The 17285-nt window shown below is 48.4% G+C and overlaps 1 protein-coding gene across 1 annotated transcript in view; it reads left to right on the top strand.

The window, feature by feature from the left end:
- LOC120831972 (netrin receptor UNC5D) overlaps nucleotides 1-17285 on the top strand; it is a 94964-nt gene that overhangs the window by 50400 nt on the left and 27279 nt on the right. Inside the window, exons 2-4 of the mRNA XM_040197946.2 lie at nucleotides 4357-4563; nucleotides 15047-15190; nucleotides 15323-15426. Of these exons, the coding sequence (XP_040053880.2) occupies nucleotides 4357-4563; nucleotides 15047-15190; nucleotides 15323-15426 (455 nt within the window). The remainder of the gene's footprint in view (nucleotides 1-4356; nucleotides 4564-15046; nucleotides 15191-15322; nucleotides 15427-17285) is intronic.

The following is a 17285-nucleotide window of genomic DNA, read 5'->3' as shown; positions in this document are numbered from 1 at the left end:
GCACGCATCCGCGGCGATAGTGCCGATACTGTATAACCACTGCAGCTCTGACCATATTCATGCACGTATTCACGCAGCCACATTAGCTTGGAAGTCAGTGTTTACGCAAAAGTGACAACAACCCCCCCCCTCCTTCCCTCTTTTACCAACTAACCACCTGATTTCTCTGGATTGTCAACATGGTAAAGTAATTAACAAACATTTATGCCACTGGCTCTTAATTAGCAAACTGAATTAGTAGATTTGCTTGTTAATTCATGGCTACGCAGCTGCTTCCTGCTTATAAATAGTGAATGCCGTCGACTGAGTTAGAGCCGCTGGGGAGAACTTTTCCCCGTGCTTCTCTACCGGTTCTCTCCGTTTACTCCGACATCTCGGGCTAATTTCAACAGCGCTTCTGATGCACGATGTCCGATATGTTGTTTTCCTTTTAAAACTGCGGCATTTCTAGGATACCAAAGGAGGAGCAGGGCCTTATATCTAAGAATAATCCCTGAAATGAGAAATGTTTTAGGCTGCAAACCAGTGGTTATTGGATAACACTTTCAAGGCAGCGTTGTATTTTATTAAAGCAATATATTCTCTCCCTCTCTCTGAGTTTTTTCTTCTCTTTCATTCACGCTGACACACACACACTGTTTCCTCTTTTCTCTCCTCGCTTCATGCTGCTAATTCACGCGCTGTATTAGCGGGTGATTCGTTCCGCTTGGTCTGAAAGCAGAGATCACACGTGGGCCTTTGTGACAGTGGGTTTTTAAATTCACTGTGGTTCATTGAACATTATTCATGAAGAGCGAGCGAAATGGAAAACAAACAGAAATAAATAAATAAATAAAGCCAATGTACGCGTGTTTGATGTGGAGGTATCGACGGGTTTGCCTGTCCGTCCACCCATCCGCTATCAAAGCAATCGTTTCTTTTACCAGCTCATATATGCTGAACACGGGTCATTCTGTACTGCCCCCCCCCCCCCCCTCCCCCCCGTTAATCCACTACATACTACTCTGCGTGCAAATCTGCAGGTGGAGATGCTAGTTAGCTGTCGGCTAAATAAAGGCGCTAACAGCTGAGGAACGGTTACATTATGAGGCTTTATTAGCGTTCAAATAAGCTCTAAAATGCTTATAATACATCGTTAAAACCACTGAATTGGAAATCCGTACGAAGGAGGTAAGGCGAGTCCAGGTATTTGCCTCGATGTACGGAAGGAGACAATCGAATCATCCTCAGCTGCTATAGGTTGTTGTTACCGTGGATACGAGCAGACGATTTGCAAAGTAACTTTTGTCAATCAGATACAGAGGATCAGGCCTCAATTGCACACCAGTGCAACCAGCCTTCAACCAGCGGCGTTGAGAGATGACCCCCCCCGTCAGGGTTAGGTTGAGTGACGGCAAGCGGCAGTTGCTAACGAGGCCTCGCGCGGACGACGGTGACCCAAATTAAGCCGGGACTAATCGTTTTGTGCAAAATGTCAAAAGGACAATCAGATTGCGTTCGTGTGTTAAAGAGGTATTTACAATTACTTCCTGTAAAGTGCGTGCAGAGGTTGAAAAGGCAACAGCCTCTCAAGCAATGAGGACCACCCCCCCCACCCCCACCCATCCTCCAGCGCAATCAGCTCTGCATCAGGAGTCATTTCTTGATTGTGCCGGAGACTCCTTGCCGGTTGAGCGGCTGTTGAAACGCTCCGAAGGCGGAGCCGGCAGATGAGTGACAGGTTGGCGTCGCTGGCGGTGGGAAGGTCGGAGGACGTAGTCGTAATGTTCCTGCTTATCGGAACAGACTTCAAACAACATCCGCGTTCCACTCCGGAGCTCGTTATCATTCTGTTGCACTGCCAGGTTCCAGCAGCCGTTCCTTTGGTTTTTTAGGGAAGTGATGTGTTTGGTGTACGGACCAAAGAGCAGCATGAAGAGGGCCCGGTGTTTCCGGAGGATGGGATGGGATCAGCCTGGTGGTCGAGGTGGAAAAGGGACGGGAGTTCTTCCGCCAGGTCGTCGGGTCGCGCTGTGCTGAGAAGGAGCTGAATTTGGCCGACAACCGCCTGGCTGCTGGGCCTTCAGTCTCCCCCAAAGCCCGCCGCGGCGTCCTGGAGCAGCAATCATCTTTCTCCGTGTGAAACAGCCCGCGCTAACACCCAAAGGCTTTAGCGAATTAGTTCAGTCTGCAAGGGGCTCTTTCCCCCTCATCTCCTCTAGCTTTCCACTAAAAGCCACGAACACATTGAACCCGACGGAGACGCCTGCCCGTCGCTCTCCATTTTGCACGTGTGGGAAAACGAGCGTTTGCCGGCCTTCAGGAAATATGAGCAATAAAGTGAGTCGCCCTCTCGGGTTGCATCGCGGCCCGAGCAGACGGGGGGGGTGAATTTCCCCGACGAAGGTCTGTTTGTGTTGGAGGCTGATGGAGAGCCAGCGAGAGGAAGAGGGTATCGGATTGAGCCATCGCTCAGCTTCCCCCCTCCCGCCCCCCCGGCACCGATATCTTGTTTCCCTCTCAAACAGCGCTGGATGAATCCGCGCCCCTCCGTGCGTTATTGCCGGGCCGATGCATCGGTTGTAGATCACCGTAAAGAACGCGGCGAGCGGCTGCGGCGGCGGCGGAACGAATCCGGGTGAGAAATTGGTCCTTGCGGCAGCACGGAAAATTGAGCGCTCTCCGCGGGCCGCTTTGACCCATCCACGCCTCCCCCCCCACCCTCGTGCTCCTCAACAGAGCCCCTTGAGATCCATATTTAGAGACAATGGGGCGCTGGACAAGTTCTCGTGTGTCTAAATCACACCAGTGATCAGTCGCTGCACCTCGCTTCCTGTCTAACTGTCGCGTCAGTATAATACCTGATCTACTAACAAATGGGTCTCTGTGTCTGTGAGTCCACCGGTGGCGCCTGGATGCTCGCTCACCTCCGTGTTTTGCATCCATCACGAACGCAAACGCGGACGCAAAACAAATTTGGAGCGCCGCCGTGCGAGGGAAGCGAGCCCGAGGGCGAGTCGTCCTGAAATGAAAAGCGTGTCTCTTTGTTCAGCCTCAGTTCCAGGAACCAGGAATGTGGGGGGGGGGGTCTGGAAAGGATGGGGGGGAGGCGTTGAGCTGGCGCCGGCATTTCCTCAGCCTCAGGTAGGAGGATTAGATTAGATTAGCTGGAGAGAGAAAGAGAGAGAGGCTTCTCTAATCCCGTGGAAAAGGGGGCGTGGCTTGCCTCCCTAAACACGCCACGCTTCCACGAGAGAGGTCGTGGCAAACGAGGGGATTAGTCAGGGTGTGATGAAGCAGAAGAACGGCGCGCTGACTCAAACGATGGAGGCAGCGAATCCTTCGTTGGAATTAAGGGCCTTTGGTGAACACAGAGGAGCCCCCACGAGGGGGGGACGGGGGGGACGGGGGGGACAGGGGGGTCGCTGTGTGATCCACACCAGGACGTCTCCACCCGCTCAACTTCAACCCAATGGTCCTGGTCCCTCACACATCCTTACCACGTTACTCAGTGGTGATCCACAAGCACCACAAATACGTCTATTTCTAGTATTTATTTCTAGAAACATGGCAGATATTACAACAGGCTTCATCCAATGGAAAATAATGCAATGTGGCACTTATTTAGGAAGATAAACCCTCATTTGTATGTTCCAACAAAACATTTCACACAGGGAGGTTTTATGGTGATATGCATTAGTTACTTTGTATAAACTGTTGTCTATATATGGTGATATGCATTAGTTACTTTGTATAAACTGTTGTCTATATATGGTGATATGCATTAGTTACTTTGTATAAACTGTTGTCTATATATGGTGATATGCATTAGTTACTTTGTATAAACTGTTGTCTATATATGGTGATATGCATTAGTTACTTTGTATAAACTGTTGTCTATATATGGTGATATGCATTAGTTACTTTGTATAAACTGTTGTCTATATATGGTGATATGCATTAGTTACTTTGTATAAACTGTTGTCTATATATGGTGATATGCATTAGTTACTTTGTATAAACTGTTGTCTATATGTATCCATGTTCCTAAAACGCTGAACGCTCGGGGATGTTTTTCCGCCGCGGGCTTTCTGTAAATCATTGTATGGTAATGTTGTGTCGACGAGGCGACGTTGTGTTGTTGTGTTACTTCTGAACCATTTGTTCCCGGGCCGACGTGGCCGCGAGGAGTAATGGCCGCTCGCTGAGGTCTGGTTGGAGGGCAGAGCGAGAGGGTGAGGGATCGTGGGAGCTACGGGAAGCCTGAATAGAAGTCTTTGAGCTGTGTGTGTGTGTGTGTGTGTGTGTGTGTGGTGAAAACAACCTTCCACTGCAGGGTTATTATCTTTCATGAGGACCTCTCTTCTCATCGTGCAGGTCCCCGAGGTGAGGCCCTGCAGCATGGCCAGTCCGGGACCCTCCCCCGCTTCCTGGAGGAGCCCGTCGACGCTTACATCGTCAAGAGCAACCCCATCAAGCTGCGGTGTCGAGCTCGGCCCGCGCTGCAGATCTTCTTCAAGTGCAACGGCGAATGGGTCCACCAGAGCCAGCACGTGTCTCAGGAGCACACCGACCTGGGGACAGGTACGCACATCAGTGTGTGTGTGTGTGTGTGTGTGTGTTCTCCCTGCCGAGCCTCCTCCTCGTCCCGTCAGCTCACGCTCACATTTCCCACAGCGAGGACGGAAGTCTGGGAAATGAACTTTGCATACGGGGCTTTGTGAGAACGCCCGCGGCGGCGTTCGACCCCGCCAATGTATTTCCCTCGCCGCTTTGGGCCGGAATGTGTGTCACATTTGATCAAAACTGAATTGACAACTTTTGGATGAAAGGCCACTTCTCCGTTTTAGGGTTTGGCTCTGGGTGACTTTTACTGATGCAACTCGCTGAAATGAAGTTGTTGTTGTTGTTGTTTTAACTCCAAATTCAAACCACAAAAGGAAAATGTCCTTTATTTTCTCCAAAGCTCCTGTCTGCTTCTATTGCATCATTTCACAATGGGTATAACAACAAATACAAACACTGAATCAGGCGCTTTTTTCTCCTCGAAAAGTGCAATTGACCGATTCTCAAGTTTGGCCGGAAGCATCGGGACGATGAAGCTGCTGCTTGACATTGAAACGTTTAATAATAAATAAATATGCTTGTTCTATTATGATCCTATAAAGCATCCAGGCGAGTGGATCACAACTAAAACATTAGCTGCACTAATAAAACGAGGTCTACTTCTGCACTGAACATGAGATGAACATTTAACCAGATTATAAACTTGCTGAAAAAGGTCAGGATGAAGGGTAAATATTTATGAGCCGGTCTCGGCTGCTATTAGTGCCACGGTGTTGATGCTTCACTTCACACACAGCAACAATCAATATCTCCCTCCACAGGTAACAATGGACCTCTAAATTTGAACTGCCTCTAGTGTGGATTCATTGTTCCGCTCCCATCTGGCTCCTTATCACCATTCATGTCTGTTTCCTCTGGGAGAGACAAAGACAACTGCAGACGGGAGAAGAGAATAAAAGTGGAAAGGGGAGAACACGTTAAAAATCCTGCTGTCCCGGTAGCTCGTAAAGATGAAAGATCTGTCCAGCGTGTGCGTATTTATTCCCCCAATCACCATCTGTGGGATGAGGCAACAACACACAGCGCACGTGGAATTAGGCTGTTTTATGAATAGTTGTTGGAACCTTTGCCCAAAACGTACAAGCAACAAAGAAACGCGGGTCAGCACCATTCCCACGTGGGTCATTCGGGTTTATTTTAACGCGACTGAAGCCGTGGTTTTTGTTTCATCACAACGCAGAGAAAACCTTCTGACCGGGCTCAGTGTTTATTTAGGAAACATTCCGTCTTGTCTCTGATCCGCTGAGTGCCTCAGTGTTTCAACACTTTGAACTACAAAATCAGGAATCAGGAAACATTTACTATCGAAATATGTCAGACATGGAGGAATTTGGCTTGGCGGTTAGACAGTTAGACAACGGACAACAGGACAGATAAGACAACATAGTGCAAGAGGAATAAAAAAAATATAGAATAAAATGTAAGGCTTTGGGTTAGTTTGAAAAATAAAGGAATAAAAGTTCAAAATAAAGTGCGTCAGCCAACACAATTGTGTTGTGAGTGTTCGTCAAAGTGAATGTAGTTTAGATGAAATGCTCTCTGGCGTGACGTGAGCATATTAAGAAGCTACAGCCACTTTATTGGATCAAAGGGAATAAAAAATGTGCAGAACAAAATGTTCCTTAATTTATGCCAATTTCATTTGGTTTTAACCAACTCTGGCCATGTTTTGCAGCCCACACTCCAACAGCCTCCTATGATTGTTTCCCAGATCGGAGAAGTTTAATGTCAAGAACTTAAGTAAAAATACTGATTCAGGGAAAGCGGTGATACAGTTAATGTCACAGTGTTACTCTCATCAGACATGCGACGGATGTTTAACAGCAGATGATTTAATACAATATTGACATTTTTGTCTTAATTAATATTTTTTGGGGAATTCAAAAGAGCTCCGAAATCATCATTCAAATCACTGCTTTACACAAGTAACCCTCAGAGCTGCGAGTAGGACTGTAGACTCTCGTTTGCGTATCAATTCTACAGTAATTCTCATGGAGAGAAATTAAAACTTTGTTTTGTTGTTCAATTCACTCTCTCCCCCTTCGATGAATATTTTTTTCCATTTCATTGCTTTCTTTTCCTTCTGGGACTTGAACACAAACGTACGTCTGTCTCTAAGCTCAAAGGCTTGTGTTCCAATATAGTGCGGCGGCATTGAAGGCCCTCGAGGGAGGCCCCGCTCTCTGTGATGATCTGCGGCTTTTTCTGCGCGAACACGCGTTACTATTTCCCAGGTGTGAGATACAGAAGGTTTAGTGATTGTTTTTACAAACCCCGTCGGTCACTTAGTGGCCCTCGCGCCGAGATGGGCGGACGTGCTACACACTGAGAGGATGAACAGACGACCCCGTCCCAGCTATACCTGTCACATTAGAATGGGCCCTGGGCAAAGAAGAGCTGTGGATCAACTGCAGACCGACTCAGCGACACGGGCCTGACCGTCGTTCGGCCGAGGCCCTGATGTTCACAGACAGCTAGCGACATACTGTATTTTAGCTTCACGTCAAGCCGTTTTTCTCGGATTCAGTCTGAGCGTAGCAGACACGAAAAAATAAATGGCATTTAAGCTTCCGCGAACGGCTTCGACTGCTGCATGAAAAGAGTAAAAAGATCCATGTGATGGCTGAATATTTCATAACTGCACCTCATTCTCTCTGAGCGCTAATCCTAACTAGCTAACGTTTCCATGGCGACGTGTAAGCTCGAGCTGTCTTGTGACTTCTTAAGATTTATAGCAGAAGAAAATGAGAGTTCTTCTCCCCGAATGTCGAGCTCAGGCTACTTAGTTTTGTGAAAGCCCTTGAAATGTGGAGGGATATGGAAGAGATGTATCGCACGGAAGCCATTAAACAGAACTCAGAGGAACGAGTGCACAGTCAGCAAAGGCACACGGCGTCTGACGCACAAGCTTAAGCCTCATTATGTGTCAAGAGAGATGCTTTAAAGATGTGTGTTTTTGTTTATTTCACAGCAAATACAACCCGTGCTGTTGACAGCTCGCTGTTCTGGACAGACTATGGTTATTTGGTGCAGGATGAGACAGAAAGAGGGTAAAAAACTGCATTCTGCCCGGAGACAATACAGCTACTCCGTTAATGACAATTCCTCTGCACTCTCTACGTTGTGCACAGGCCAATAGTTCAACAATACTCACAGCAACATCGTCTTTTGTCTTCTGGAGATTTAAACCAGCTGCTGGTGTCATGTATTGCCGCAGGATGTAGTGTAGGCTGTAATGAGAGCTCATTTATTATCATTATGCTGTTATTATGAATAATAACACTGTTGTGCTATTCAAACCATTAACTGGGCTTGCTGTCAACCTATGAAATATGTTGCATCGATCAATAAAGGAATGTTTTGTGAGATAAAAGAAGATACTGAATCTTGGACATCAAACAATTCTCTCACTTTGTTGCTTCCATCAGTTTGAGTTTATTAGATTTGGGTTTATTACATTTTTTCTTGAGCAATGCGGTTTGAAAGACGCCTGCTTTAGTGTAGAGATAATATCGTGAGGACTGACTCCGTTATTGACACTTTACTGAGTTTCATAGTATTAGTTTGGTTGGATCAGTTATGAGTACTGGAGAGTTTTGGGTATTAAGGTATTAAAGGAAAAAGCACAAACATTGAAGGCAACACCTGCTTACTGTTTCCTGTCTTCCTGGCAAAGCTGAGTCAGCATTAGCTTCATAGTTAGCAGACGGTAACTATGCTAACTATCAAGCTAAACCGGCGTTAGCTTCATAGTTAGCAGACGGTAACTATACTAACTATGAGGCTAAACCGGCGTTAGCTTCATAGTTAGCAGACGGTAACTATACTAACTATGAGGCTAAACCGGCGTTAGCTTCATAGTTAGCAGACGCTAACTGTATACTAACTATGAGGCTAAACCGGCGTTAGCTTCATAGTTAGCAGATGGTAACTGTATGCTAACTATCAAGCTAAACCGGCGTTAGCTTCATAGTTAGCAGATGGTAACTGTATGCTAACTATCAAGCTAAACCGGCGTTAGCTTCATAGTTAGCAGATGGTAACTGTATGCTAACTATCAAGCTAAACCGGCGTTAGCTTCATAGTTAGCAGACGGTAACTGTATACTAACTATGAGGCTTAACCGGCGTTAGCTTCATAGTTAGCAGACGGTAACGGTATGCTAACTGTCAAACTTTCCGTTTTAAGTAAACAGATTTCGTGGCCATTATTCCTAAGAGGCTCCTGAGACGAGCTGTGGAGTTGCAGGAAGAAAGCGCTAATGAAATACTTGGAAGGAGTTAGGCGGGAAGCTAAAGCAGACAGAAGGCTGCGGTGATAACATTAAACTTGTCGGCCAGTCTCATTATTGGCTTCGTACCTTTTGAACAGCTGTGGCATTTTGAAAATAGAGCCACTTAAAAAGAGAGGAGAGCGGGGAAAAAAATAATGTCTGGATGACGCAGAGTTTGTAGACGTTAATATAATAAGGCACAGCAACAAACGACGATGGTGCAGCATTTAATGAGGATTTGTGGAGACACTTGGAGACACGTCGTGTTTCATACGACATTGTCCGGGGAAGTGTTCCAATCTTCTGGTGATCCGCTGTGCTTAACTCACACAAATTCCGTCGTCAGCAACAACGAAAGTGGGAAAACATCGCCCGTTTTCCTTCGAGAGGGAGACGGAATGAGTGATACTCTGCCTCATTGTTTGTCGCTGTGACATGATTGTATGTCAAAACCAAACCAACCCGCTCGGCGTGTGCAGAAGTCTCTGTGTGCGTCCGCTGTTGTTTGCTCGGGATTCAGCGTAAACGCGACGGATCAGTGTGAGCGAGGCCTCGGCGCAGTGGGAAGCTCGTCTGATTGGAGGACACAGATTTATCACATTTATCCTGTTTGTAGGGATTTAATTACAATAACTGACTGACTGGAAATGTATGTTTTCATTATAAAAAAAAAAAAGTACACGTAAGTAGTAATTCATTTTACCGTTGGCACCGGCTTATTGTCAGAATGCATGAGGCTGCATGTCTATTTTTACCACATAAATGAGCCAGCGTTCACCAAAATACCTGTGCTGCCTCATTTAAACCAAACTGCTGCGCGCACCTTTTGTGCCAAACACTCAGGGTGAAATACCGAAATACCGAAATACCAAACGGAAAAACCGTCAAACATGTCAAAATTGCAGCTTCTGGAAGTTTTGCACTCTGGGTAATGAAAAGGATGTTTCCCTGAATACCGTTGCCTAATATAGACACAGCAAAATGCTTACGTAAGCTAATACAGCCGAGCGGTTTAACTTACCGCCTTGGGCTTGGTTTCCTCTACAACTGCCTCCACCGCGTCAAAGTCCTGCCAAGTACTACTTTTCAGAATATTAAACCCCCCTTAATGAGTCAGTTCATCGGACAAATTGCCTCGTTTGGAGATGCATGAGTTTTCAGTGGTGTTTTCTTACAACCGAGCGCCTAACCAATATATTAATACAAATAAATGCTAAATGCTTTGTGGCGAGTCATTCGGAGACAATAAAATATTAATTAATTCATAACTTAAAAGGCTCATCCATCACGCCGCTTGGCTCTCGCCTACAAGACGAGTGCAATAGCAGCTTTTTAATAAGAAAAGGTATCGATTTGGCAGATTTTGGCCCTTTTACTTATTTGCATTGTATAACCAACCATTTTCGTATTTCATATTACCAGCGGTTCTGGTGGATAATTGGGCCCATCGAGGGTTCACTGCGTGAACAACACCGGGGTGGAATGGGACCTGTGATGAAGACTACAAAGCACAAACGTTTACTTTACTAACATTGTCCATCTTCACAAGTGTAGCTTGTTGTGTTTGACTGAAAACCGACCTAAAGAGAAGCAGAATGTGGGCCAGAGGCTCAGCGCTGCGGTCCACATCTGCTGAGTCAGGGTGGGGAAGCAAGTGCAACGGAGTTTACAGTATCAGTTTAGACGGATGAAGATTTGTTCCCACAGATTTTAGAAGAATCACCGAGCGTTCCTCGCGCCGGTTGCAAGTGTCCCCGCGGGAAGGCATAGCTGTTTGAGAAAAGGTGTAAATCTGCACTGTGCACACGCGAGGGAGTGTTTTACCCGTCCGGAGTGGACGTAATGATGTTGCGGAAACATAGTTTCTGGCTTTACGAGCGGCAAAATCTGTCGTTAATGTGTGTGCACCTCCTCAGCGGCACTAAAGGCACCGAACGCGAATCAGGAAACAGGAGGCCGATCAGCATCGGTAGAGTGAATGTTCTCAAGTCTCTACTCCGACGCTGTGGACAGAAAGACACGCACCCGGGAAGGAAAGGACATCATACTTAGTAAAATGATTATCTTTTGACCCAAAGTCAGGATTTTCAGGGAACATTGATCAACACGGCTATTGCAGTAGTGTGTCCATATCACATGCAATGGTTAAACCTTTTGATAAACTGCAGGCAGACAAGGCTCAGCTGGATATTCCGTGGAACCGTTTGAGGCGCCCTTCAGGAAAACAGCTTGCACCGATAAACTCCTTAGAGCGATTTCTGGAAGCCGTATCCATTCTTTATTGACGGTAAATCACTCGGTTTCTGTTCCCTACAGGGGCAAGGGGCTGGGAGTACAAAGACAAAATAAAAGACGCAAGCAATTCCCGTAAAACAAAACACAGCAGACTGCTCGCTGTGACTTGTCCCAGAAGACTTTCTGCCCAAATGAGGCGAACGAGATGGCGAACGAGTGACGAGAGTCGGTGGATCGTTGAAGGACGGGGTGAAAGGAGAGCGGAGGGGAAGGAGGAACCGAGGGGATATCTGTGCCCCGTAGACTGAAAGCATGATACCCTGATGGAGAGATAAGAGGGGTGGAGGATGAGAGCGAGGACGCCGGAAAGTGGAGAGCCTGAAAGCGGACACCGCGCCGGCCGTTCTCGAAGGAGGAGGGGAGAGCGGCGGCTGCACATTCGGGCCGATGGACGAGATAGTGATTGAGGGAAAGCGTTTGAATGCAGGGTGAGCGATCAAAGGAGGACGGATCTCTATCCCTGTTGTCAAGGACCGACTCCCCTGTTGGGGCGTTGTGATCCCGGGCCGGCCCGAGAGATACCATCCGCCATCGGGCGCGTCCCCCCGGGACAAAAGGCGGGGGGAAGGTGCGGACTGAGAGGCCTCGGTCTCTCTGCGTCAGTATCAGTCGAGGAGATGAGAGTGGAAGAAGTGAAGTGGGCCCACGGAGTAAAAGCTACTTGTCTATGCAAAACTGGCTCTTAATAAGCAGGCACACAGCTTTTGGGGGGATAAACCAGGCGACGGGGGGAATGAGGCAAATAAGGACTCGCAGCATTAAAATGGCTGAATTATCATGATTATTTTTATGCGCGGAGTAATGTGTCCCAATGGTTCCGGGATTGAGTATGACACACACACACAGACACACACACACAGACACACACCCAGCTGGGACCATGCTGAAGATGTTGCTGGGAGCATGTTCCGCTTGTCTAGCAGGGTTCGTCTGTGTTTGGCCCTCGGCCCGAGCCCGCACGCCGCCATGTCGCATCACACAAGCGTTCCCCCGCGAAGCTCCCGGAAGCCGTATCCGCCCGCCTCGCCGCGTCACCCGCTGTGTACGCGACCGACAGAGTTCTCTAAATCCCCCACGGGACTACCCCCACCCCCCCCCCACCTCCTCGCGATATGGCTCCCCGTGGGCTGCTTGGATCCGGAGCCTCTTGTCGCTGGCACCGCCTGGCTCCCGCGGGGGGGGGGCCCTTTTTTTACATAGACGCCGCCAGGGCGGAGCAGCGGGCCAAAGCCGGGAGAAATCACACCACGGGCCCCGTGCCAGGCACAAAGAAAAGGGGGGGGGGGGGGGGGGCGTCATGAAAGGCATATCTCTTCCCCACGCCGTCGTTTGGTTGGAGACGCGTTGGCGTGATTAAAGCGGCGCGTGGAAGCTGCTCCCACTCGAGGGCCGCTGTCGAGGCTTCGTGGTACTTTGTCTGAAGGAGACAGCGGCGTCACAGAAAACAGGTGGCCGGGGACCCCGGGGGGGGTGGGGGGGGGGGGGAGAGTCGTCGACGTGACCGAGCCGTTATTGGATGATATCTCATGCCGGGTGTCGTTGCTCGCAGGCGACCCGGGGAAGGAGCGCTGAGCGCTCTGATGCGACGGGACCCCGGAGTCCGAGTGTCTTTCTGATTTCTGTCTTTGTTTGTCTCGCCTTCGGCGCAAAAACGCCGCGGCCCTCGCTCACACCAACAGCCCCCACCCACCAGTGTGCGTTTATATGTATTGCTGCTATTCCCTGTGTGTTTGCATATAATACGGTTTGCTTTTCCTGCTGTTTTTATTGTAATTTATTGCTTTTTGTTTTCTCAAATTCCCCTTTTCTCGCGATCATAAATGGTGTCGCCTTTTGGAGAGAATCTCTTTAATCATCTCGGTGGATCAATAATAAAGATGAGGAGGCATGATTATGAGAAAAGGGAAACCACGTAACTAAACCCACTCTCACGTCTCCTCTGGTCACAATCCTGCTCCTCAAAAAGCACCTGAAGTTTGGATGCAAGGTTGTTATAACATAAACACACTCGAAGCCAGTTTTAGATTCATGTGTCCACTAAACTATTAATAATATTTGTGGCAAACATTGGATCCTATTCTATAATAAAAGAAACGGCGTTTTGGCTTCAATACATCCGACCACGTGTTAGCATCAACACCTGTAGAACATCTGCGCAGCTCCATCCTGCACTGCTCAACTAATGCGGTTCAAAGTGACTCAATCTGACTTGACCTATTTATTTCTGCATCGAGGCAACGTCACGGCGCTGTGGCGACCTGACGAAGCCGCTCGCGACAATCACCCCAATTGCACCCGTTCCCGAGGGAAATGGAGTGTTTTTATTTCCTCGTAGTTGAATCTGAATCACTCTCACTTAATCAGCCATGTTGATTAAGGCTCTAATTTGCAGCGGTGGAAAGGAGGAGTCGAGTGTGTGTGTCTGTGTGCACGGAGGATTACAGTGTCTTCAGAGAACATCACTGTTTTACATTACTTCATTAGGCTCCCTTTGATAACCTTTCATTTTGTATTATTAGTTTGCATTTAATCCCGGGCGCCTGCCTCAGCCGCCCGCCATGTTCAGCATGAGGGCGAGAGCCTGTGGAGAGACGACGCCTCTAAGTGCGCCGCCGCGTAATTAAGCAATAAGACACAAGAGGCCGAGCTTTACAGTGATTCCTCGGCAGCTGCTGCGAGGCGTGACGTGTTAGCTGTGCCAGAAATCAGTGTAAAGCACAACCGTTATCGATTCGCTGCCTTTGGAATAAAAGCTCGCGAAAAATCCGTTGGTAAGAAGGAGTTTGGAATCTTACTGTTTAAAGGGGAGATTTTTCCGAGATGTGACGTGATCCCATCGCCGTTCCACGGCGGTACAAAGCACACATTGTCTTCTATCATCTGCTCGTCAATGTTAATAATATGTCTTTGAGAGGTTGGTTCTTTGATGACGGTGCGCATTCCTAGGAGAGTAGACACCTGTCACATCTGTAATAATCGCATGATGCATGTGTTCGTTTATGCATAATTATGTTAATGCATCAATTAAGGTTTCCGGACATCGTTTGTCGGTTCCAAGTTGCAAGACAGCAAATACAGTCACGCATATATAATGCATGAATGGCCCCCGCCTGTCATCTTTTGTTTATAGTGTGGCATAATTGAAATACCAGGCTTTTAAATTCCCGTCAGCTGTCTGAGGGAAACGCTCATTATGAGCTGCATCCCAGACGATACGCAGACAACAGCAAAGGGCCGGGGGGGGTCACGTTGAGTCACAGTCCTGCTGCAGAAATAGAGGATTCCAAGTGCGCCTGTGTTCAGATGAAGTATCTAATTGCATGGGGGAGGAGGGCGGGGAGGGTTCTCATGTTACAGCTCTTCGCTCAGTGTTCTTGCAGAATCAAGAGTGCTCCCGCTCTTCCTTAAAACAATAACCGGCTGATGTGTTCCGCCGCTCACTTAATGCCTCCACTGGATAGCGTTTAGCGTCACTTGTGTGTAAATGGATTATGTTTAGCAGAGACTCAAAGGGGATGTTAGGCCTCGCTAACAATCCCCCACTCCAACCCGTGGCCATCTGTTTCAGCGAGCGAGGGTTTATCAAAAGGCCGCTAATGACGTTCATGTTCAACATTCGCATGAAGTGGTGAGCGCTGTGAACTCCTAACCGGACATGAGAACACTCTGGGGCTTAAACTGTTATCCCAGTAAGATCCTTGAAATTATTTTTCCTTTTTGTTGCTCTGATCCTCCTCCTCGTCCTCCTGGCAAATGGTGGATCGGCTCACTGCTGATAAACTTATCACAACGTTGAGATCTCCGTCGCCGCACGTCTTCATCCCTCTCCTGTGATAAGATGCTAATCCCAGAAATCACCCGTCTCGTCCGCAGGGCTGAAGAACCGCGAGGTGACGATCAACGTGTCCCGGCAGCAGGTGGAGGACTTCCACGGCCCCGAGGACTACTGGTGCCTGTGCGTCGCCTGGAGTCACCTGGGGACCTCCAAGAGCCGCAAGGCCACCGTCCGCATCGCCTGTAAGCAGCATGTCACTTCGAGGGCCGCCGCGTCCTTGTTGTCCGTCACAAGGTTATTCCACAAACATGGCGGCGTGATTTTTTATTTCTTTTTGTTGCTCTTTGACACCGGCCGTTTGTTCTCTCCCGCAGACCTGAGGAAGAACTTTGAGCAGGACCCGCAAGGCACCGAGGTGCCCCTGGACGGCATGATAGTGCTGCACTGTCGGCCCCCGGAGGGCGTGCCCGTGGCTCAGGTGAGGAGACGAGGAACATCCCCCGCCCCCCCCCACCCGTGTGGCCCCGCGGGGCGGCGGCCCTCCGTCTGGTGCTCCACGCCGCGTCTTCGCTTTTTGGTTGATGAGCCGCGGAGGCCGTTTGTTTGTTTCCTCCGACTCGCTTGGTTTTTTTTTTCCCGAGAGGCTAGATTATTCATTCGCTGGCGGAGTAATATCCGTCCGCGTGCGTCGCTTAGTTCTCTGTTTGCTACATTCCTCGGGCTCTGCGGCTATGACTTATTTAGATGTTGCGTATTCATTTCACTCTCACTTTTGTTCCCCTCTCTCTCCCTCTGTGTGCGTCTGCCTGTCAGAGACGTTTTAATTTTCCCTGTGAATATAAAATGAGGCTCTTGCGGGCAGTGCTGGTTGAGTGCTGTGATGTCGCGCTGTGATGTCGCGCGGCGTCATGGGAAGCCTCGGCGGGCAGAGATGTCGATATCAAAGCCCGGCTGCCCGAGCATCTGGAGCTTTGCATTTACTTCGAGGCGCGGCCTGTGATCCATCCGCAAACAGAGGGACCACCCCAGCAGCACATTTCAAAGCACAGCGGCAGCATCCCTGACTCTAATTTTAGCATTTCTCTATATTTGAGATCACAGGTCTTACAGCAGGGCAACAATACTAAACATGTTCCTGTCATGGTTGCTGTGCGCTGGAGCAGAGCAGAATACCAAGAGGACAAGGAGCAGTTCAAAGTGGTTCATTTATTGGAAACCAGAAGTATATCTGAGGCTTAAACAAAGTCACAGGTGGACAAATACCTGAGGAGCTCATGGTCCGTGTGCAGAACTTGCTGATTAAATAGTGAGGTGAATCGATAGTCTACAAATTAAAACAGGAAGTGAAGATGGTGACAATTTCCTTAATACAAGGACAGGTTATTAAAAGGAATTTGACCCATGACAACGTTCTCAAAAACACGAGGGACTGATAAATCTTTCCACACAGCGTTGGCCTATTTATTTTGGCGTCTGACTTTAAGAGGACTGTTATATTTGGACTTTTTTATGGAGTCACCAGATCACTGTACAGTGAGATAAATAAAAACCCAATCAATTACCCAGCTAGCTCACTTAAAGGGGACTTACTATGATTCCTCTTCCTGTTTTTTTGCCACTGGAATAAACACATTTCGTTTCCTTGTTTGAGGTAATTTTCCATATCTATAAAAGTGTTAAAAAGTATATGGGCTCTGTCCACAGCACACAGCTGTGTGTGTGTGTGTGTGTGTGTGTGTGTGTGTGTGTGTGTGTGTGTGTGTGTGTGTGTGTGTGTCTGTGTGTGTGCGATGAATGATTCAGCTCTCACAAATGGAGCATCGATGTACCGCGAGCCTCCCGCTTGCATCGTGGTCATCAAATAGGCAACTCCTCATGCATTCATTAATGCGGGCGGCTAACAAAGAGAGCGGTAATAGTAAATAATGCAGCGGCAGAATCCAGCTGTGACTTGCACCACTCGCATCAGAAGTCGGTGATCGCGGTCGGTTCTCCTCTTCGGTTTTTCCGTGACTTTAGACGCCGCTGAGAGGTTGAGGCCTTTCTCCTAACCGGCGGTCAGACAGACCGAGGTCACGCCGCAGTGCGACCTGTGTATTCCCGGCCGTAGTTATTTCGGCCTTGACATTTATTGGACTGTTTCGGAACCCTGATGGAGATTCATATTTTCACATTGGCGATAATTGCCCAGTTGACCTGAGGCGCTGAACAGTCGACTTTGCGGCCTGAAGTCCCCCGATGTCGCCGCTCCCAGACAGTGAAAGGGGCTTTATCCGCATCTCGCCGTAACTAAACCACGCGGGAGTGAGCCGCGCTGCTGTGTGGGATGTTAATGAA

Source organism: Gasterosteus aculeatus, chromosome 14 (genome assembly GCF_964276395.1).
Source record: "Gasterosteus aculeatus chromosome 14, fGasAcu3.hap1.1, whole genome shotgun sequence".
Lineage (NCBI taxonomy): Eukaryota > Metazoa > Chordata > Actinopteri > Perciformes > Gasterosteidae > Gasterosteus > Gasterosteus aculeatus.
This window is presented reverse-complemented; position numbering and strand designations above follow the sequence as displayed.